Source organism: Rhinoderma darwinii, chromosome 10, assembly GCF_050947455.1.
Source record: "Rhinoderma darwinii isolate aRhiDar2 chromosome 10, aRhiDar2.hap1, whole genome shotgun sequence".
Lineage (NCBI taxonomy): Eukaryota > Metazoa > Chordata > Amphibia > Anura > Rhinodermatidae > Rhinoderma > Rhinoderma darwinii.
The window spans coordinates 30,374,203-30,398,250 of NC_134696.1; the positions used below are offsets into that span (position 1 = coordinate 30,374,203).

The 24,048-nt window shown below is 39.5% G+C and overlaps 1 protein-coding gene across 1 annotated transcript in view; it reads left to right on the forward strand.

The window, feature by feature from the left end:
* The window catches only part of LOC142661934 (1-phosphatidylinositol 4,5-bisphosphate phosphodiesterase eta-2-like), a 125,145-nt gene that overhangs the window by 9,934 nt on the left and 91,163 nt on the right, over nt 1-24,048 (forward strand). The window contains exons 2-5 of the mRNA XM_075839657.1: nt 3,421-3,591; nt 14,451-14,544; nt 19,114-19,317; nt 21,809-21,929. Of these exons, the coding sequence (XP_075695772.1) occupies nt 3,421-3,591; nt 14,451-14,544; nt 19,114-19,317; nt 21,809-21,929 (590 nt within the window). The remainder of the gene's footprint in view (nt 1-3,420; nt 3,592-14,450; nt 14,545-19,113; nt 19,318-21,808; nt 21,930-24,048) is intronic.

The window sequence follows — 24,048 nt, forward strand, 5'->3', positions numbered from 1 at the left end:
TTTTTTTTTATTATTTCTCACAATTCTAAAGATCACTGTTTGATGTCAGTGAATGGGAATATTTGTTTACCAATACAGGCATGATGCTTCACCCAGATGAGGGTTTGCTACGACTGTATTCAATCTATGTGATAATTAGGCTGTGTTAAACCCCTTAGAGTATTCTACGTTCAGCGCTGTGAAAACAATTGACCCGACAGATGTAGCAGAGCTAAATTTGTAAATGTAGGAAAACTGAATTTGTAATTTGGAACACGTCATTATAAAGTTACTGAATTATCACAATTCACAAAGTAGAAGATTACATGACGACAAGTTATGCTCTGCTACATCTGTACTTTAATAAAAGATTAAAAGAGGGTCTTAAACAGGATCATACAGTCTTTAGTGTGTGTTTTCCCACTATCAGAAGTGATGGCATATTGCAAGGATATGCCATCCCTTCGTGATCGGGGGAAGGTCCGACTACCGGGAAACTCAAAATGAAGGGGCAACGGCGTTAAGTGCTAAGCCTTCACATTTCAAAACTGTTGAAGGGCTGGAAGGTCTGCCTAGCAATATGCTGTCCCTTCTTAAATTGGAGATACCCCTTTAAGAAAATAATCTTCCTAGAGTCAATGGAGCAATTGTAAGCTGCATATATAAACCTACTGTGAGTCTGATTACCACCTACATACATATTCGACACCACAGACCCTGTCACATACTGTTCATATACCGCCCACAGTGATATGGCACATCAGTATGCTCCCATTATACTTATTAAATCTGGGCCAGTGTTGGGTAAAATTGTATAAGTGTCTGTTAATAATTATGCAGCCCAGTCTGGATCCAATATTTCCGTGACAAAACCCTCCATATCATAAACGTTTTCTGCATCTAATGCTAGAACACCTGCTGGCTGAATATAGTGGAGCAGGAAACATCACTGGCATTGGAAGTCATTTATTAACTAGAATACATTGAATGTTCATCATGTGAATACTTTGTATAATGGAATAATCCTGCATTTCATCACCCCGCAAGGAGCGTTTGTGGTATAATAATGCATCTGCCTGCAGGCATGTATTACACATATAACATCCGGTGTACATCGCAGTGGAGGACGCGGTTTAGAACTTTTAGGATTTTACAGTAATAGATACATAGATTTATATCTGATACTAAGCAGAGCTATGGAGCGTTACTTAAAGGGGTAGTACAGATAATAAAAACGTAGCATCATTTTTTTTTTCCAAAATGGTGCTACTCCTGTCCACAGTACGTGTAATTAGGCCCTACACACTCCTATGGAGCTAAGCTGCAATACCATATGCAACCTATGGACATGTGTGGTGCTGTTTTTGGAAGAAAGCAGCCATGTTTTTAGAATAAACAAAGTTAGTTTGCATGAAAAGTAAATGGTATGTAAATATACAGGTTTGTTTTTTTTAAATTATTAACCGCACATTAAAATAAATGTTTTCTAAGAAAAGGAACTCCGCTACATTTGGCTCATCAGCGCTGTGCCAGCGTCTAATGTTTCCATGTCTCATTTAACCAAGAGCCTTGTACTTTACTTCAGAAATTAGGAGCATCCAATTATAGTAAACACCTATTAATGAATCGATGTGCCGGCTTATTGTCCAAAACCATCTCCACATCATTACTGAGCCTGGGCACAGCTCCTGCCAGCATGCTCGTTTCATTTCTTATAGCGGCTTGCGGTTTACTGGTTAATTTGGCTCAAGCGTTCATAAATTGGCACATAAATGAAATCCTGGCAGCTAGCGTATTCTCACAGCCACTTTTATTGGAAGACTTTTCAAAAGGCTGCTTCATATTCCTGTGTTCTTCTGCCAAACTAGTGTCAAAAATGTTAAAGCAAGGAAAAAACCTATAGCGTTTAGTGGTCTGGAACCCGATCATATGTTGGCCAGCAAGAAATCTGTATTATAGCAATATAAGACCATGGACACGCTACAGATTATACTTAAAACAATCGACTTGTATATGCTCAAGAATCGACCCTTATTGAGCCCCATGTGCCTCCGTATATGAGTGGCAGTTACCGGATTGTCCTTTCTTTTTGGCCATTTATTTACTTTTAGTTCATCTGCTCTCCGTGCTGCAACTTTCTGGTAAACTTGTAGTGGGCTTTTACTAATACACAGCAATTGATCTAATTAAAGAGGAACTGCAGTGTTAAGCATGTGGGAGAGACAGAGCAGCAGTCAAAGACCGTACAATAAACCAAGTACCGGTTGTCCGAGTACCTCAAGGTCCCAGTAGACCATGCAGCTACGGCCTCAGAAATAAATAAAAGCTGTAAGGAAAAAGAGCATTGTGGCATGTCACCATCACATGTCGTGTTACACAAGTATTCTCCCCTAGATTTGCAAAAATACTTTAAGAGAACTGCTGTGTGTGAACTTGCCCTTATGTGCTATGTATAAGTTATGTATAATTGATGTGGATACTTCATTAAAGGGATTGTCTCATCAGAGACCATCCCTTTTAAAATGCGGCCGCAAAGATGATTAGCTGATCACCCCGGGTCCTGCATATAGACCTCATAGAGGGGGGTTCCTCGCTCAAGACCAACCCCCTCTATAAGCCTGAACGGAGAGTTGTTCTGGCAGACTAGAGCCATCCATGTAATACAGGCTGGCCGTGTCTTCTCCTGGAATAATTGGGCGGCCGTGGCTTCCCCAGGCAACATAAGCTGTGTGACCCCCCTCTATGGCATCTATCTGCCCTAATAATAGGGCACATGGACAGGGTTTGTCTTTATCAGACAACCCCTTTAACAGTACTTCATTTTTGCATATTCTAGTTTACCGAATTTTGATGGTACCACACAGGTCTGATGTACAAATCCATTTTTTATAGACTAAACTAGATTAAAGTAGATGAGATTTGTATAAATCTCATCCACGCTGTAGAAACGAACCTTTGGTGCGGATTTTAAAATCTGCAGCATGTCCATTTATGTGGTGGATTTTCACTGTGTAATTCACTCCTTTTAATGAGAGGGTTGAAATCTGCAGCAAAATCTGCATGTTACACATACAGATTTTGCTGCAGATTTCACGGAAAAATCTGCAGTCTATTTTTCGCGTGTTTTTCCATATCTTATGGACGTGCTCTAAGATATCCTTTGCTGTCAGGCTTTCGTCTGGTTTTTCTGGATTCGATGTGATAGTTTTGTAATATTTAATACAATTAGTGAGGTTAGGAACAGTGACCGGTCCTGATGTTGGATTATTATTAGACTGAATAGTATTTGCTTTTACAGTCAAGCCAATCTTACTGTCGACAGTTTTGTCCGGTGGACAGATCTAATTTTGCCCAGATTTGACATGAGCCTGTCTCTATAGCCGAAGAATAGATTTGGTCTCCTGGCTGGTTTACAATCTTCATTTATCTCAATTTTCCTAGGAAGCCGATACTGATGATAACCAGGGGACGCTTGGCTTTGACGAGTTCTGTGCGTTCTACAAAATGATGTCAACAAGAAGGGATCTTTACCTACTGATGATCACATACAGCAACCACAAGGACCACCTAGATGCAGATGACCTTAAAAGATTCCTAGAAGTTGAACAAAAGGTAAGTCATTTAGATTTGTCTATTTTTAAACAACTTAAATGAAATACTCCTATACAAATGTGCAGAGCGTATGATAATTTTACAATACGACAGGGTTCAGCCATCTCTTACCCCTAATATTATTAAACAGGAGTACCATGGGATGTCTACTTTCTGAATTGCTCAACTTGTCTGTGTGGTAGGAAATCAATCACACCCTTAGTGCTCAAATGTATCGAAGTAAAAAAATTGTCTTGATTTAAAAGTCACCTAACATTTTGTTTCTACTGCTCCTATGCAGACCTATGTGTTATACCCATGAAGCTGGCTGGCATTTACCTACTTTGTGTCTCCAGTCTATAACTCTACAGTTATAATTCCCTCCATCTGTATCCTACTTCATGCTAACCTTTCGAATGTTTGTTAGCAAGAAGTAGGGGACAAATAGAAGGAAGTATGTCTGCAGGATCAGACTACACAGTGTTTGTTTGTAGTCTGTAACCATGGACACACAGTATGTCTGTCTGCATGGGAGATTTTCAATCAAAACCATTTGCAAAGCTTGATCATTTTCATATTTTACATGAATTGAAGCAATAACCAAAATAAGCCTTAATTGTCAATCATCAACTATTTGGAATCCATTCATATTGGTATTTCACTTAGCCGGGGGACAAGTGTTCTTGTTATGGATCAGAATTCCTTTAAAATAGGTAGCTCCTGATAAAAAGTATTGTACAACCAGGATTTAGAAATGTATGATGTTCAGATCCAATCTACTTGACTGTTTTGGATAATAGTTATCACTCATTCAAAAAATGAGCTTCTAGTCCTGTAGACGTCAAGTGGTTTAGGGTACAGAATAGCGCACCAATGGTCTATATATAACTAAGCATCAGTTTCTTACAGTTGATTCTTTTCTATAGACCATAATATGTTTTAAGACGCGTTATTTTACACATCTTATTATATCGAAGTAACAATACCTTTAAGTTATCCATAATTTTCATGTTTTCTTACTAGAACATTCGGTAATCATTAGAATACCCTGAATAATCTGGATAAAAATTCAACACACTGACTCCAGGAACAGTTCCTCACCTTCCCCAATATCAAGAAGGTGAGATGTGGTAGATGAAGTGTCAGAACACACTTGGTGTTTCTACTGCCGGGTCTCCCAGCCTTCACATAAAGTGGTTTTGCAAAGGATAAAAGCAGACAAATATAGCGCAGACTGCAGCGTTGGATAAAATCTTTTGATACTTTATTTCATATACTCACAAAGTGACAGAATAAAAAGCGCTCATAAATATATAAAATCTCCACGTTACACGCCCTAGAAAAAGCTGGACAAGGCGAAACGCAGGGCCGGGCAGGAGAGGCTTGGCAGGTAACGTGTAGATGTTTGTCTGCTTTTATCCTTTGCAGAACCACTTTGTGCAGGCTGGGAGACCCTGCAGTAGAAACACCAAGTGTGTTCTGACACTTCATCTACCACAATTTTTATCCGGACTGTTCAGTGTGTAGCCCCATTGCACATCATTTTTATATATGTATTTGAGTGGATTGCTGGACTTTATTCACTGCAATTGGGTGCTCCACTGACTACAGATTAGTGCCAACCATATGTCAGTACCTTGTGATACCCTGAATAAGTCACCACAATAAGTCGCCAAACATCCATTTTTTGCAGTCAGCAGAGAATATTTCTGATAAATACATAAAAAAATTAAGTTAATTACATGGCCAAGTAATGTGTTCCATCATAGAGCCGGTTACATTTTTGTGGAGAACTGTAATTGCGTTTTTCCTTTCTCCGTATAAAGTGCTACATCCGTCATTTTCCAGAGTTTTATTTGATTGAAGTTGACGTTTCACGGTAGCAATTGTAGCATAGGAACTTTACGTTTTGTAGAACAGAAAAGGAAATATTATAATATTTTTGTATCCGTATATAGGACAACTGCCTAAATTTGTTTCATACTCCAGTGAGAGGACCCGGGTCAAAGGGTCCTTGACCTACTTTCTTTGCCTTTTTATTAAGACTTTTTGCCAGATATTTTCTTTATGCCTGCTGAACTTATTTTACTTCTATGCTGGACATAACAAGTGCTAACTGAATCTTATAGCCTCATCAGTAGTTGAATTAAAAGTAAGTGGACTTCTTAACTTAACCCCTTCCCGCACCTTGACGTACTATTCCGTCATCGCATCGTTCGCGCACGGTGACGGAATAGTACGTCACGGGAGAAAGAGTACGTCTCGGCACATACAGGAGCTGTGACAACTACAGCAGTACAGTAGTTGCCGCAGCTCCTTTAGCAGGGACCGATCGCGGTGGTCCTAGCTGATTAACACCTTAGAAGCCGCGTTCAATAGCGATCGCGGCTTCTTAAGGGTTAAAACACCATCGACGTCCCACAACATTATTGCGGTCGCTGATGGTTACTATGGTTACTATGGCAACCGGAGGCCTAAAATAGCCTCCGGCTATGCCATCTACGGAAGCCTAGTGGGTCCAGACAAACTAGGACCCACTATGCTTGCTGTCAGTGAGTATCTGACTGCTCTAATACACTGCACTATGCATGTAGTGCAGTGTATTAGAATTGCAATCAGGGCCCTCTGCCTTCCTGACGAAGGAAGCGAAACGCGCGTCGAGGTGGTCCTCGGATCGGATAGTTGTCATCATGTCCACCCCAGGTAAATAAAAAACCATTATAGATATTGATGTGATTTATATACTTACACACGACACTCTACATATGTGTCATGTAAAAACTTATGCCATAGCTAGTTGATCAAATTCTAGACTCCTGATCATCAGGCGATACTCTGTATTACTACACTACTGCATTATCACATGGTGGTTATTATGGATTATGGTGGACATTCCAATCCGGGGTGTTTTCAACCATCTGTGTTTTAAATGTTTGTAATTTTTGGGTAATTTTTCCCTAAAGGGATAATAAAGATTTATATTTGTTATTTCGTTGTGTATTGATGTTATTTGCGCATCAGGTATATTTTTAGGAATTCTGATAACTGATAGTTATATCTGATGGTATGATGTACGCTTAGGATACATTTTTGTTGAGAATTCCTCAAGGGGTCTAGTTTCCAAAATGGGCTCACTTTTAAGTTGTTTCCCCTGTACTGGTACCTAAGATGCTCTGCAAATGTGACATGGCGCCCAGAAGCCATTCCAGCAAAATCCACATGCCAAATAGCGCTCCTGCCATTTTGAGCCCTGATGTTTGTCCAACTGGCAGTTTATGACCACATGTGGGGCATTGCCGTAATCAGGAGAAATTGCTTTTCAAATGTTGGGGTGCTATTTCTCCTTTATTCCTTGTAAAAATTGCAAATTTGCACGGTTCATTGGAAAAATGTGATTTTCAATTTCACAGCCTAATTCCACGAAATGCAGCACAAAAACCTGTGGGGTCCAAATATACTCCTCGATAAATTCCTTGAGGGGTGTAGTTTGCCAAATGGGGTCACTTTTGGGGGAATTCCACTGTTTTGGCATTGCAATAGCCCTTCAAACCTGACATGGTGCCTATAATATAATCTAATAATAAGGAGGCTCCAAAATCCACTAGGTGCTCCTTTGCTTCTGAGGCCGGTGCTTCAGTCCAGTAGCACGCTAGGGCCACATGTGGGATATTTCTAAAAACTGCAGAATCTGGGCAATAAATATTGAGTTGCGTTTCTCTGGTAAAACCTTTTGTGTTACAGAAATAATTAAATGAAAAAGATTTTCTGCATAAAAAAAGGAAATTTGTACATTTCACCTCTACTTGGCTTTAAATTCCTGTGAAACGCCTAAAGGGTAAAAAAATAAATTCTAAATGCTGTTTTTTGAATACTTTGAGGGGTTTCGTTTTTAAAATGGGGTGATTTTTATGGGGGTTTCTAATATATAAGGCCCTCAAAGCCACTTCAGAACTGAACTGGTACCTTAAAAAAAAAAAAAAGACTACTTTTGACATTTTCTTCAAAATATGAGAAAATGTTCTAAGCCTTGTAACATCCTGGAAAAATAAAAGAATGTTCAAAAAATGATGCCAACATAAAGTAGACATATGGGAAATGTGAACTAGTCACTATTTTGTGTGGTATTACTATCTGTCTTACAAGCAGATACATTTAAATTCAGAAAAATGCTAATTTTTCCAAATTTTCTCAAAATGTTGCTATTTTTCACACAAACACTGAATATATAGACCAAATTTTACCACTAACATAAAGCCCAATGTGTCACAAGATAACAGTCTCAGAATCGCTTGGATAGGTAAAAGTATTCCAGAGTTATTACCACATAAAGTGACATGTCAGATTTGAAAAATGGGCTCTGAGCCTTAAGGCCCAAACTATCCTCCGTCATTAAGGGGTTAATGATGCTTAAGCCGGAATCTGTTCTGCCCAGATCAAGAGACTCCTCAGCAGGTTTTCCTCTGATGACATCTCCCAGGAATAGACCTGATTATTATTACTGATGCCCTAAGGCAGAGGCTCCCAAACTTTTGTTGCTTGCGAACCACTTTTGAATATGGCAAATGGTATTGAGCCACTCTAAATATTTCAAGTTGAAAAAAGTCTAATAAGCATAAGACCAAGTGATATATTTCTTACCATAGTGTTAATTGCTAGTGATCTAGGGTTTTGAACCTGGTACCAAGTTCTAGTAGTAATGTGACATGCATGATGGAACTAGTCCATAATATTATCTTCAGTGCCAATAGCTTGTGATACTCCTGTATAGGACCTGCGAGCTACATGTGGGCCCCGAGTGAATCGTTTGGGAACAATGTCCTAAAGTAAGCTTTGAAATTCCACTAAACCTCTACTATTTTTAGACCTGTCACAAATCCGATCAGGAAGATAGGGTAGTACTAAAGTGTAGGAGATGTGCCACATTTTCTGCCCAGTAATGACTTATATACTGGTTCATGGCCTTCTCAAAAAAGACCTTAATAGGTTCCAGCAGACCCCAAAAAAAAAATATTAAAATTCTACTAATATGGTCTCTTTCCAAATTTACTGGCGGTGAGACTGGACGGTCTGAGGTTTATAGCTGTAAAGTGTCAAATGGGAACGCTTAGCACTTCTTAGAGATCAGCATGTAGATCACAGGTGGTAAAAAGATTCTCACCCAACAGTGAGGGTTGATCCATGTATCGCCAATTATGTGCCACCAGACAAAATTAGCTTGATGCTTTGTCGTTTTTATAAACCCCTAACCTTGTGAAGAAATGTCCTGACTCTAAAGATAAGCTTTACATTGGCCGGTAAATCTGCAAAAAGTAGGTGGAAAGCCACAATTAGCACTGCCACCAGCCGTATCTCTCTACCATAGGTAAAAGTTCCAGTAATATGACAGGAGCCGATCACATTTTCTCTTGCTAATAACAGTGATGTACTTTCTATATGATTCACTGAAGATAAAAATGGAATTGGGGAGTTCATATCTTTTTGTTTTCTGTCCCTCCTAGGGGGCAGTCTAGTGCCTGTCATGCTGTAATGGAGACTTTAAGGAAATCCAATTACCTCTGCAAAAGTGATTACTGTAGAGAGAGAACTTGTCGGATAGTTAACCTGACTGCAGCAACACTTCACATTACTCGCGTGTCTGCTATAGTTGGCAAATGCCTCTTTTTAATCACAGCTGCGGTACAAAAAGCTTTTCAGATGTCTTGATTGAAATCTCTCTGTAGGGACACAGCCTTTGTAAGGTTATTACTCACACATAAAATTTCGTTTTGGCTCAGTTTATTTTTGTGATGGTATCATGGTAGTTAAAACATCAAGGTATCAAGTAAAGCTGACTCGTAAGTGCATAACATGTTTTATATCTTATTATTTTTATCAAACCTAAATTATTAGAAATTAACAAATGTCATCAAAATGTAACTTTTTCTATGCAGATCTTTACAAGAAAAGATTGATTTCACCAATTACAGGAATGACAAAAAAAAATTAGTTTTTTTTATGAACCGTTTTCTTTGGCTTGAAATGACTTGAAGCATGCGTTGTGCAGAGGTACTGTCGTTTCCTCTCCAATTAAGGGTTCATTAAATTGCTTAAAGGGGTTGTCTCTCAAACTACTTTTAAGATGAAAGCCGTTGCAGCGATCAGCTGATTGCCGTGCTCCCGTCTTCTCATATCCCTGCGAAACAGTTGATCTTACCAGGAAAAGTTGCAGTCCACAATGCACTTCCCCTGCAGTGGCCACTACAGGGGAAATGTAGTATTACATGGCGGCAATTTCAATAATACATAGATGGCTCAAGTCCACCAGAGTGAGAGCCGCTATGATGTAAGCGGCTCTTCGCTTTGGCTTGTACAGGGGGATCCTTACCAATAAGGCATTTGGACAGACCTCCCCTTTTTAAATCGTTAAATTGCAAAGTGAAATATGTAAAAGAGGCAAATCCAACTGTACTGACATACTAAGAAAAAAATTCTCTTGTGGATAGATAAGCTGCTATATAAAGGTCTAGACAGGAATAGGCTGCCATTCACCAATATATAGTACAAACATGCCTTGTAGTAATTTCCTGTAATCAGCTGGAAAGTTGACAAGCATCCATCATCGGGGAAATTTGTTGAAACATGAGGAAAATAATCAAGAAAGATGACACTGTAGATGATTGGGTTTGAGATTTGGGAGATCGCTACAGGGAGTGTTCTTTAATCAAATCACTTGAAGCATGTCAATCTTGGCATAATAATATTGGGGATGGGAATCATTTAGAAACAGTTTTTTTCCCCCGATGCAATATACGGGCACAGTCTTGTTTTGCTTTTGGATATTCATGATATTGTCAAAATTAATGACAAAATTTTGCATGCAGATGAAAGGTGCGGTTCACTGCCTGATTGAACGATTAAAATATTCTTTATCCCCGTAATAATTCAGGCTTAAACCGGACGATTATAGAATATAGAAAAGGATATAGGGAGTGCCGCTATCCTCCAAGTAGTCTATTCATACGCTCTCTATCAATCTCAAATACAGATGTAGCCATCTTTATCTTGCCTTTTAACGCATTAAATACACAGTGACAAGAAACTTTAACTTGAGTTTTTCAATGGCTTTTGTTGTGTGATCTCACGCTTCAGCAAGTTGAGTCCAGATAAGCTCGGCTACATCCGTATATTCTCTGATCTGCTGTCACAAACATGTGTTAAACGTACCGTACGCTTTTCTGCTCCACATATATATATATATATATATATATATAGGGTTCGTTTTCAGGGGTCTAATTTGTTAATGTGCAGATGCCAGTTGCACAATTTGCGTGCTTTTAGTTTTGTCGGTGTATATAACGACACTGATACCTGGGCGTAAGCGCGTCTGGATAATAGAGTATTTAAAGTCGAGCTTCTTCCTAGTACTGCTTTCTCATGTAATCTTTGCAGTAGTTGCTTGTGTCGGTGTCTGCTTTGTTCCAGCTATTTTCCAATATCCCTGCATTTCTGTGGCTCCATGTCCCCTTTGCCCTATGCTGTCTAATGTTTGCTGAAAGTATCTCCCAATAAAAACGAAAAAGCTGCATGTAAGGGTTAATGCTGGATTCACATGTTGCGCAAAAAATTGGGTTTTTGCTGTAAGTCGACGTAAAATGGTGTGCTTTTGCCGTTTTTGTGTAATCACTGCAAAATGGCGCAGATTTGCTGTAATTCACAGCAAAAAAAACAAAACCTTTTTAGTGCAACGTGAGAACTCAGCATTGACCCTTACATGCAGCTTTTTAGTTATTTTTGGGTGATACTTGCAGCAAACATTAGGCCGCAAAAGGCACATGAAGTCAGAGAAATGTATGGATATTGGAAAATAGTTACAACCAAGCAGAACGAGACACAAGCAGCTACTGCAACAGTTACATGAGTGAGCAGTACTAAGAAGATAACTTACATGTGCCCCAGCATGAATGAACTGGCTGTTTGCAGAGACACACTCTGCACTCACTGCACACTCTGCACACTCTCTGCACTCTCTGCACACTCTGCACACTCTGCACTCTTCTGCACTCTTCTGCACTCCGTCTCCTCTTCTCTGTAGCTAGAGATGGAATTAGAATGACAACCTAAGGTGAACAGCCAATTACAGGAAGGGAGACACCTAGTGGCAGTAACTTCGTACAAACTTTGCAAGGAGAAAGCAGAAAATATTTTGAGGAAAGTACGTTGCAAAGTTTCTGGATATCGGGTATAATATTAGATAAGCACAAGTTGCTTACCTCTCAACTTTCGACAATTGTAAAGAGGGATAACTCATGTGGCAGATTTTCTAAACATTAAGCCACGCCTCTAAACCCGCCCTATCCCTGTCCATACAAAACCAATTCCCTTTGTGCCCCCACACCGTAACCATTCCCTCCTTTTGGTAACAAACATGAATAGTTCTTTATTGGGCTCCACACACTTTCACAGTACCCTCTTTGTATGGTATGCAGTAATAGTGTCCCCACACAGTGATGCCTCCTAAGTGCCCCTCATAGTATCATGGCCCCATAGCGCCCTCAAACTTTTATAGTTCCCTCTTAGTATGGCATCGTGCCCTCTATGTCCACGCACAGTTATGATACCTCCTTAGTGTCACCTCACATTGAGGCCCCCTTATTGACACCACACAGTATAATGCCGCATAGTGCCCTCCACACAGTATCCTGTACCCATAGTGCCCCCACACAGTATAGTACCCCTACAAACAGTATAATGCTTCATATTGCCCCAGGACACAGTATAATACCCCGTATTGCCCCCACATACAGTATAATGCCCCGTAGCGCCTCTCCACACAGGATAATTCTCCCATAGTGCCGCCTAAAAAAATGACAAATGCTCACCTAGCCTTGTTCTCCTGATGCGTGAAGGAGATTCCTCTGCAGTCCTCATCCGGTCTTTGCTGTGTGTGTGGCTTGCTGAAGGTAGACATTACTACAGGGTGCTCCACCATTGTAGTCAGGCGCTCACGGCTCCCTGCTCCTCTGTTGTATTCAACTGTATCTGCATCCACAGAACACAGATACAGTTGAAACCGGAACATGCCAACGGCCTCCTGGGACAGCGCCCAAAGTCCAGGACTGCACCTCTGGATCCGGGACGGTTGGGAGGCATGCAAGTTGTATGAAAAGTTAGTGTGCTTTGCCCTTAGCATTCTTTGTTTTTCTCTCTCTGCACTGAAGATACATTTTGATCTTCATTTTACACACAAGAACTGGAAATGTGAAGACTCATTTGTTGACCACAAGTGCAGATGTTGGGCCTGTATTATTCATTGGCCATAGCTCTGTATGATCTGCTGTCAGCAAGAGTGGCACTTCAATTCTTATCTTCATTTATAAAAGAGACAATTGCATAACATTAATCCATTCCATGGGCCCAATTCATTTGTGCTAGTTCAAATACTCTTGTACTAGACTTACAGCTGTCCTCAACCTTTATAGGAAATCATTACACTGCCTCACCATATACCCAGCAACAACATGCGATCAGTGAATTTTAATGAGTTTCTGGGAATATAGACCCATGGCTAATAAGTTTGCAGATGCCATGTAATCTAAATTGGAAGTTTTCAGGGCTTAGGTGATGAGCATATCATGTTTGTCAGTTAAATATAATCTATTTCTTTTTCATTTAATGTGTAGATTCCCAATGTTTTCAAATGAATGTCATCTAAACACTGAATATGTAAAATGAATCAAAATAAGAATTTATATAAAATTCCAGAGCAAAACTTAGTAATCGTATTTAGAAATGTAACATTTGTACTTAGTCAAGCGCGTCTCGGCTTCTGGTTTTTAACCTGTACAGTATTTTACTTGCTAAGGCAACTGTTTGAGCTCCAGAACGGCTTAAAGTATCCTAAATTGGGAAAGTTGCAAATCTAGTCAGATGTAATGGGGGGCTATGTATATCTGTCCTTGGTAATCGTATAGGCATAGCTAGGCCTTCCTTTACCGTTGTGCCCTAGCCCTCTATTTCAACACATTGGTCAAGGCAAAGTTGGTTGTTGCCCCCTCCTCCCCCCACCCTCTTGGCTGCCAGCCCTGACGCATACCCTGGGACACATGCCTGCAGCCCCCCCCCCCCCCCCCTGTTGCAAAGTCAGAATCTGCGGCATTTGCGCAACGAAATGTGCATGCCGTGGATGTAAAAATTTGCAGCATGTCCTAATCTCTGCCTGGATTTTTTTCACTACAAGTGAAGGGGGTTTTGAAAACCCTATACATGTTTTAATGTACATTATCATGTAATTTCGGTGCAGAATCCACATTGAAAATCTACGACTACTAAAGATACCCCAAGTTGTTATGATTCTGTAGCCAGTCTATTTACTTCTACTTATGTCTCATCTCTATCTATCTCATATGTATTTAGCGATTTATCTATTTATTTGATCTCATATCGATCTATCCTAATCGATCTATTTATTTAACCTAATCTTTATCTTTTTGTCATGGCTAGTGATTTAAATTGTCAAAAATATTACCTGTCTTGCATTACTAGCTCAATACGATAAATTAATTCCTTAATCCCTCTGTACAAGATCCTTTATGACAATCGCGCTGGAGTGGTGTTCACACTGATGTCCCACAGGCTTAATACCTTCAAAACCATATGACCTCCAAGAGCAGGACTAGGCTCTACACGTTATCGCCCTCTGATCAGCCGTTATCAAGGAGTGGTAACGGCTGCTGACTGCCATTGAACTTGACATTGAATGACAATATGAGGAATCCTATTGGGCGACTACCAGCCCTCCAGCATTAGGAATTGGATTGTTGTGTCTGATAGAGGTTGATGGTACAGGCTTGTGAAATCAGATTATCCACTCTGGATTTATCTCTTTACTTTTTGTCCTGCAGATGATGAATGTAACAAAAGAATACTGCCTGGACATCGTGGATAAATTCGAACCTTGTCCAGAAAACAAAAAGGATGGAGTCCTGGGGATTGATGGTATGTAAATAATGGATGTGTGTGGAAAAGCACCTCATTGGTTATAGCATGGGCTGGGACAACCTGCAGGTTACCAGATGGGGTGTAATTTAGTTTCCCAGCATGCTTTTCTGTTAGGATTCCTCCCTATTCAGTACCTTAGATGCTGCAAATACTAGAGATTGGCTTATATAGAATACTTTTATGTTGGGTATATGCCAACTAAATAAATTATGCCATAACTAATAATGGAACCTAAAAGACCAGACTTTTTATACAGACGGTGTTGATGTCGCTGCTCCCTTATCCTGAAATTGTTACATCAAATCACTCTATAAACTATATATTTAAATGGAAGTGTAAAGTCTCTAATACATAATGTTCCATTTCTTTCATATTACTGTTGGATTGTTTTAAATTATTTTTATACTTGTGCCTTATAATGAATGTCCACCCTTGTATACCCTGCTTTGTTTTTTTTCTAAATAGACCCAACACTTCTGGCCTGTTTACATCCGCATTGGCTTTCCATTGAGGGGTTTCCGTCAGGTGAACCCGTCAACGGAAAGGCAAACGGAAACCTTAGCTTCTGTTTGCATCACCATTGATATCAATGGTGACGGAAACATTGCTAATGGTTTCCGTTTGTCACCATTCCGGCAGGTTTCCGTTTTTGTGACGGAATCGATAGCGCAGTCGACTAGTTTTTATTCTGTGGTTTGGCAGATTACAGCTGGATTTTTGCAAGCAGATCATTCCCGTTCAATAAAAACGCTAGAAACAAAAAGACAAGTGCATGGATATATATCTTGGTATTAGACCACAATCTAAGGCTTCGTTCACATCTGCGTTGTGGCATCTGTTCTAGCGGATCCGTTGAAATAAAAAAAAAACAGACAGACTGACTGATACCAGACTGAATGCAACGGAAGGTAAAATATGTTTGGCTTTGACGGATCAGTTTACCGGATCCGTCAAAAAAAATTTTGATTCTTCTTTCCGTTTCTGTCAGTTTGTCATCAGTTTTTAAAAGATCCGTTTTTATCTTTGCGTCTTTCTTGCTTTAATTTTTAGTCTGCGCATGTGAAGAAAAGAAACGGATCCATTAAACTTAATGCATAACTGATAAACGGATGGCATATCGGTTTGTATCCGTCATCCATTGACTTCAATGTTAAAAAAAAAACCCTGAAAGCTCGCTTCCGTCAGGTTTCTGTCATTTTTGACGAAAACAATAGCGCAGTAGACTACAGTATTTCTTCTGTCAAAAAAACGAATACCTGACAGAACGGAGCCTGACTGAGCACAACTGATGCAAAAAGAAAACCCATTGAAATCAATGTTTTTTTTTTAATGTAAACATTAACTTCCATTCTTGTGGTCGTCTGACGTATACGCTAGAACGGAAAGCACAGCGCAGATGTTAACGCAGCCTAAGGACCTGTTCACATCACCGTTGCCCTTCTGTTGAGTGGTTCCGTCGCACTGAACAGAAAGTCAAACGGAAACCTAAGCTTCCGTTTTCATCATCATTGATCTCAATGGTGACGGAAACGTTGCTAAAGATTTGCGTTTGTCACCGTTTTGACAGGGTTCAGTTTTATTGACGGAATCAATAGCGCAGTCGAACAATATATTACAGCACAACAGTCTGAGCCAGAAAAAAAAGTTACATCATTGTTTCTTATCCCGTATAATGGTGGTCACCCGGACGACCCCAATCCCAACATACGTTTCGGCACAAGCCTTCGTCTGGGGATAATAGAATTATGATACATAATGTGGATAATTAAATAAACTTTTTTGTTGCATTATTGAACTCTTTTATATCCCCATTCAATGCGAATAATCTGCTTGTGTCATCAGACGCTGTTTTTGTGGCCGAATACGCAGCAGAAACCGTGACAAGGAGTGACATTTCACTTCTTCTCTGTATTGTTTTTTGTTAGCGCGGCGGCTTGTCCCCCGTCTTCCCACTGAAAATTTTGTCCCAGAGTTTTTATTGAAGCAGAAAAAGTCTGCCTCCAAATTTTCTTTCAGGTTTTTGAGTCAGGTTTTTTTTTGTTGGGAATAACCTTTTTAAAATAATTCTGATCGCAATCAGAGCTCCATTTTTCTGATACAGAGCTCCAAAGCTCCAGCATTCTAAGCTCCCTCTAGTGGTGAATACAGTCAGCCAGCATGTTATCTTTAAATCTGTCTATGCAGGGGATTTGGAGCACTACAGAGCTCCAAAAGCTATAAAGATATATTAAGAAATTAATCGGCACAGAATTTTTGACCTAAAAACAAAATCATGATAAAAGGTGAAGATTCACTTTCAGATATTAAGATCTTATAACTCCACTGAACTTCCAAGTGTAATTGCACCCATATCCAACCCCTAACATATATTTTCTAGATTGCTACGAAATTATATTGTAGTGCATTCATTATTCCAGCCTCCATAATAGTGATCCACTACAACCATTACTAATCCGTCATCAAAACATAGTCTGAAAATTGATGATGATGACAATGATAATTCTCGTCATCATCAAAGATTTATTCATAATATGGGATATTTCCCATTTCAAAGCCTTTGAATGTTCTTACAAGAAAAAAAGATCTTAAACTTCTAAGTATTGTAATGTAATGCTGTGATTAGTAAGAGTTAATCTGTCACAATAGCTCATCCAGTGATTGAACTACGTGATCTTGTAGAATGAAATCTTAACCTTGACGTAGTAATAAAAGATACAAATTATATAATGAATAATACTACTGTATAAAATGTATATGGTCCCCTATACTTAATGGGTTTCAATTAATCTATGTGTTATCCACATGTATACAGCTAAATTTAATTTCTCCTATGCGGGGAATCAGAATTTATGTTCTGATTTTCTGGAAATTTGAAGGGCTTATCCACACGTAATGGATTTGCTGTGGAAAATTTACGCATCAACTAGCAGACAATCCGCTGTGGAAAATCTGCACCATTTCATGCGTTTTTTACGGCAGAAAATAGTGCAGATTTTTGGGTGCGTTTTTTTTGGTGAATTTTTTTTTTCAAGCCCTGTCTCCTGGTGATATTTCTCCTTCCTGTGATGTCATTTGCACCTCCTGTAAGAAGTTCTGCAGAGTTTCCGCACCAAATGACACAGTACATTGTAGTTTACTGCAAAATTGTTCCTCACTGATTTCTATGCGGAAAAAACGCAGGAAACCGGTCCACTTTCCACAGCAATAGTTGACATTCTGCGGAAATAAAACTACGCACCGCAGGTGAATTTCTGGGCGGAAATTTTTCTGCAATGTGTGGATGACATTTGATAAATCACACTCGCTTTGCTGCTGCTGTATTACGCTGCGTATTTCCATCCACATTGCCGGACAGAAAATACGCAGCAATTCCGTTACGTGTGGACAAGCTCTTAGTAGACACTGAACGTTCGTCTAGGAAAATTTCCTCCCTTACAATGCTTAATAGAGTTCTGAAATGTTGAAAAGCTCAAAAAAAATTTATGCGCATTGTTTCAATTGAATTTTAACGCAAGAACTCAATTGTTAGTCGCTCTTCGAAGAATTATGAAAAAATTAGGATCACCAGCCTGCTTCGCTTACCGTCAGAATTGGGGGTTCCAAAGTTTTGACCCCCGCTCTTCACTCAGGCACAGTGGCAGAAGTATTCGGCTGAGCTCTGTGCCCCTTTGGCTCTGATAAGTTTTGCCAACTCAGAGAGTCTCCGAGAAGAGGCAGAAAAAGCTGCTCAGAGCCAAAGAAGCTTCTCGACCCTGTCTCAGCACCCAAACCTCCAGTGATCAAAACTCCTGACAAGACACTTTTTAATGTTTCATAAAGTTTTTAAAACAATAGTTATCGTTGTAATCATACCGCCAGGCAGTACTCGTAGAAATGTTTTTATATTAGTATGGCTTACACTATAGCGCTCAGTCGCTTTTACTGGATGTCGCCTTTCTAGCTGTCAAGAAGCAAAAAGAATCGCTGAATTCACACTTTTAATTTTTAGTGCAGTTTTTTTTTTTAACCAAGCACATGGGTGGATACAAAAAAAAAACCAGAAGAAGTAGTAGTCTTTCCTTTCATACGTTTGGATTCACTCCTGGCTTTGGCTTAAAAATTGCATCAAAAACAACATGTGTGAATCCAGCTTTTATATATAAATATAAATTCCCCATTTATATTTATTATATGTTTTTTGTTTTTTTTAGCAAACCTTATCCCAATAAGAATAGGCAAAGCCCTTTGAATTGCGGGGTAGTATACTGTATGTCTCAATGATTGGGTATCCAGCTTTGTGCATGACGTGTGTTACATACAAATGTGCATATACAATTTATTGGCCCAGTGAAGACATTTTCCTGAATAACAACCCTTGTATTGTTGTACAAAGTGACAAGACAAGGTTATTGACCGGTGAAGAGCAAGGTTATAAAGTTATCGGAGGGAATGCATTTCTAAAGGGAATTTATCACTTTGTCATCCGTGAAAAGTTTAAGCATAAATCATTGTGAGGATCAGTTTGGAATTGAGATCGTCTTTGACAGATATTGAACCATATCCATGGTTGTGATTCATTGCTAACAGGTTTTACCAACTACATGCGCAGCCCGGCAGGAGACATCTTCAATCCGGTACATTATCAAGTGAATCAAGAAATGACTTTGCCGCTCAGCAACTATTTCATTGCATCATCTCATAACACCTACCTGATGGGTGACCAGTTAATGTCTCAGTCTCGTGTGGACATGTATGCATGGGTTTTACAGGCTGGATGTCGCTGTGTAGAAGGTAAGAAACTGCAGGAACATTAAAATTGCTGGTAACTTATGGCAGTCTCATGCATGTCTTCTGCTTTTCTGATACCATCTTTTAAACCTTGACATCTATTTGCGAAAGTTCTATAATCCCTATAATTTGTCCCATGGATGTACATTACAACAAAGCTCACTGCCTGACCGAACGATTAAAGGGAACCTGTCGCATTGTAAATGCATTTCAATACAAGGGCAGGAGGAGCTGAGCAGTTTGAGATATGGTTTTGTGGGTAAAAGATTCAGTAGAATTTGTAATTTTATTCATTTAAACCTCTGCTCGTTCTGATCTTAGGAGTCCAGTAGGCGGTCCTACTCAGTGATTGACAGCTATGGGAAGACTGTCAATCATCAATTGAGACTGCCCCCTGGGCTCCTAAGCTCAGAATGAGCAGAGCTTTAAAATTAATAATTTACAAGTTATTCTGAATCTTCTCCCATCAATACTATAGATCATTCTGCTCAGCTCCTCCTGCTCTATGACATGCTGCCCGCGGATTAGACTGCATTTTCAATGACAGGTGTCCTTTAAGTGTTAATCGTTCAGTAAGGAAATGAGCTGATCAAATTTTTGAATGGGCGCTTTATCGGTTACACGACAGTGATAGCACATCACAAAAAAAAAACAAAAACTCATACCACATCCATTCACCATCTTGGTAGTTTAGGAATATTTGACAAGTAATTATAGGTAATAAGTATCTTATGAAATGAATGGGGAGGGGGAGTACACAGAAATCACAAGGCCGCATAGAAAAACTCAGAATGGACCCCCCCCCCCCCAGCTCTGACAAATGTACTTCCTTAATAAGTTGATGTCCATCATAATTTTGTAGTATATTTATTATAGGGGTCGGATATCACATTTTTACAAACAGAGCTTTAAATCCTTTCAACCAGGTATAAATCATATAACTTGGGTTTTCCCAAGAAAGAGCTAAAAGACTGAAGCAGTAAAGTGGTGTTGTCTTAAATAATTTACATTTAGAGCAAATCTTAAGAAAAATAATAGTCTTTGTAGCTTAGGAAATGTTGGTGTAGCAGATCTTCGCATTGTGGCTGCGTCGCTCTCAGTTAAGATCATTGTACCATTGCAAATATGAGACTATTTATCTACTGCTATGGATAGAGTTAATCAAATTTTCTGTTCTTGCTAGAAAAGTGCAATTATGTTAAAGTGTAGCTAAACGTTTGACAAACTTCTGACGTGTCATAGTGACGGGTCAGAAGTTTGGATTGGTGGGGGTCCGAGCACTGAGACCCCCTCCAATCGCTAGAACGAAGCAGCTGAAGCCCTTGTGTGCGCGCTCAGCCGATTCGTGTCTGTTCGGCTTTTCCGGAAATAAATGTATCGGAGTACAGGCTCATAGACTTTCTAGTGAGTCCGTACAACGATACATTTATTACCGGGAAAAGCCGAACAGACACGAAGCGGCTGAGCGCTCACACGAGGGCTTCAGCTGCTTCGTTCTAGCGATTGGTGGGGGTCTCAGTGCTTGGACCCCCACCAATCCAAACTATTGAGCCGTCACTATGTCATGTCAGAAGTTTGTCAAACGTTTTAGCTGCACTTTAAGCGGTTATTTTGTGTATATAGTAAGTCTAATTCATAGATTTTATTACAGGCCTATCATATGTTCGTGTAGAACTTCAATTAGATAATAAAGTTTAGCTGTCTGGCATATAAGTTTGAAGGATAAAGTATTTGTATAAAGTTGTCACCATTTATCTAGTAGGCGTTCGCTATGTAAATGCTAAATTTAAAGGGAATGTATAAATAGTAACGACTTACTCTAAATGATGCCATATTGAAGTAGAACAAGTTGGTTCACTAAATGGCCCCTGAGTTGCCTATCAAAGGGCCAGAAGATGAGGATACATCTCTTTAGGATCAATACTCCTCCTGTTTAGGGTTCAGGGCCGTAGGAATCTCTCTTGGCTAATGTGAATGGCTGGGAGTGCTCGTAAAGAGACATTATAAATGACAAGCATGTTTTCTAGCTATTTGACAGGTGCTTTTACTGGGCTGATTTATTTTCTTTAATTCAGCACAAGAGCGGCTACAAAGAGCATCTCTCGTTCTGTAGGACCCAGCATGGACGTGCTGGGTCCTCCAATGAAAGCTGTGTAGTACTACTTCTTCTCTGTGGTGGCGCTGGCTAGGAATTGAACACTTGCTGCTGGGCTCCCCAAAGATTTCACCTCTTCGATGGGGATCCCAGTAGCAGGACAGCTTGTGATCAGCTTATTGTCGGGAGATCCTTTAAACAAATGGTAGAATCCAAAGTAGAAAACCCCTTTCAACAGTAGTGAGTTTTTGTCATCTGTCTTAAATCAAGCAAATCATTGTGCCCAGCATTTTACAGAATACTTGCATCTATGTTTTCCCCTAATAAACAAACATACTTCCTTTTAAAGCGAACTTTTTACAAAAAACTTTTATTCTCCCCCCTCCCCCATTCGTTAAGTTGACTGCTGGGATGGACCAGATGGAGAGCCCATAGTCCACCATGGATACACCTTGACCTCCAAAATCCTGTTCAAGGACGTCATTGAAACTATTAACAAGTATGCATTCATCAGAAATGAGTAAGTATAGCACATCTGGATTCTTTCAAACAAAGTTATCTGATTTATAATACTGTTAGTTTGGAAATATTTCAACTTGGCAGCTCAGAGGTTTTTCTGGTACTGTATGGGTTTTATGAACGGATAATCCATCAATTCCCTGTGAGAACATAAATAACTTACAATGGACCTGACAACCCAGGAACACACTGCTTTTCGTTATATTAAAAATATATATTTGCAATTTTTGGGCTTTTGTTGCTGAAACCTAAAATCTATCTTTTTTATTTTTATTAGATTTTTGGTAAACCGCATTTCCTTGCAAGATCAGACTATTACCTGACCGTGTACTGTCGGTCATGAGACGTAAACTAGTGCAATGTTTTATTATTTAGATTAAAGGGACTGTCCGTGATTAATGGCATATAAATGTGTGGTTTTAGGTACTTGCATTCTCCCCCTGGTCCTTATCTTCTATTGCTCTGTTCGTCAGTCTTCACTGTAGTTCTGTCCTATATAAATCAGAAAAATAAGAATGAACAGTAGGTCCCTCTCAGATAGAGGAGTACACAGAAAAGTCAATCATGGAAAAATAATAATAAAAATGATATATAAATATATAAATTTGATTATCCTCCGTGAATAATTCTGCACCTACAAATATAATCTATGAAGTTTCCTGGAATAAATAGATAATGACCAGTAAATATATTGCATTTTAGTATCTTTGGGGCAGATTTATTATTGTCTTTTTATGTTTTATGTGTTTTTTGCTGTTTGGGCCTAACACCATATTTATGAAGCTCTGAGGGCACTTTTTCTGGAAAATTCATATGTGGGCAGGAATTCAGAGTCCCCTGGCATTGCTTTTACTCTACGCTAGATTCATCGACAAAGCTTACTCCCTGTTCATAAGTCTGGTTCTTGCTATACTGGCGCACTAATCCTACGGTGTGCCAGTGTTAATAAATCTAACATTTCACACGATCTCTGTTGTCAGTTGTGTGGGGTTTGCATTTGTTTTTTTGACCCCTGGGCTCAGATTAAATGTGAGCTTGGATTTTGACTTTGTCCTTCCACACTTCACAGAGCTGCACTGTTAGTACATAAACAAAGTTTCTGCATCCTACAATTTTCCATAATGTTTTATCAGACTGGCATTGGCACAGGCATCATTTGATGTTGCGTAAGAGAAATAAATTGTAATTCTTAAGCAGTTTAATGAACAGATCACCTATTCGATCCCTTTAGGTCTCTGCTATATTCCATCAGGATTGTATTTAGGGCTTGAAGGAAGACTTCTCATAGATTCCACTTCCTTAGAAGGTGCCTGCTCAAAGACCTTCTATAGATGTGCAGTAACCTGCCAGTAAGATACAAAACCTCTCTACACCCCATTATCAAGTCCACTGAATGCATCATAAGGACATATCTTTCAATATTGGATGACCTGGACACTGCAAAGCGCTTGAAGAAAGTTTTTGCCCTCTTATGGGACCTCTCTTGCTTATGATGTGGCCAAAAGGCTCTGGTCACAGTGCAGGGAGATGGTTCTCCTTCAGGTAGTAAGTTGCACCTACTCCTTTTCCACACTGATAAACGACATTGTTTCCATGGTAGCACATGCGCGAATAGTGACGAGGTGATGGGGTGTCATGACAGGAGGTGGTAAAGAGTTCTGCTTTGTCATTCTCCCTGTGCCAGGCTCATCCATTATTATTACATTACATGGCAGAGCATTAAGTGGCATTGGCATTTTTTGTTTGTGGACTCTCTATAGTTATTCGTTCATGTAATTTGTGTATGTACTTGTGTATTGAAATGTAGCTTTGAATTCCCTTTAGAGTTGAAGTGAGGTTATTTAAAGCCTATAATAACCTTTAAATACTATTTTACAGTGCATATCTGCAGTCACAATTCTCTAGACATCAGAGCTTAAATCTCCCAGCATTCCATATTGACTTGATGTCTCTACATATTGCTCCAGGGATTCCCATTCTGCAAAGTGTGGTATTTACAAGCTTCCGATGAATGGAAAAATAACTCTTCCTCTGCATTATAGGAGTTCAGCTAAGCAGTTAGAGATGTGCCTGTCAACAAGATTGTTGACTGTTTCTAATAGCTACCAGCAGAATTCGAA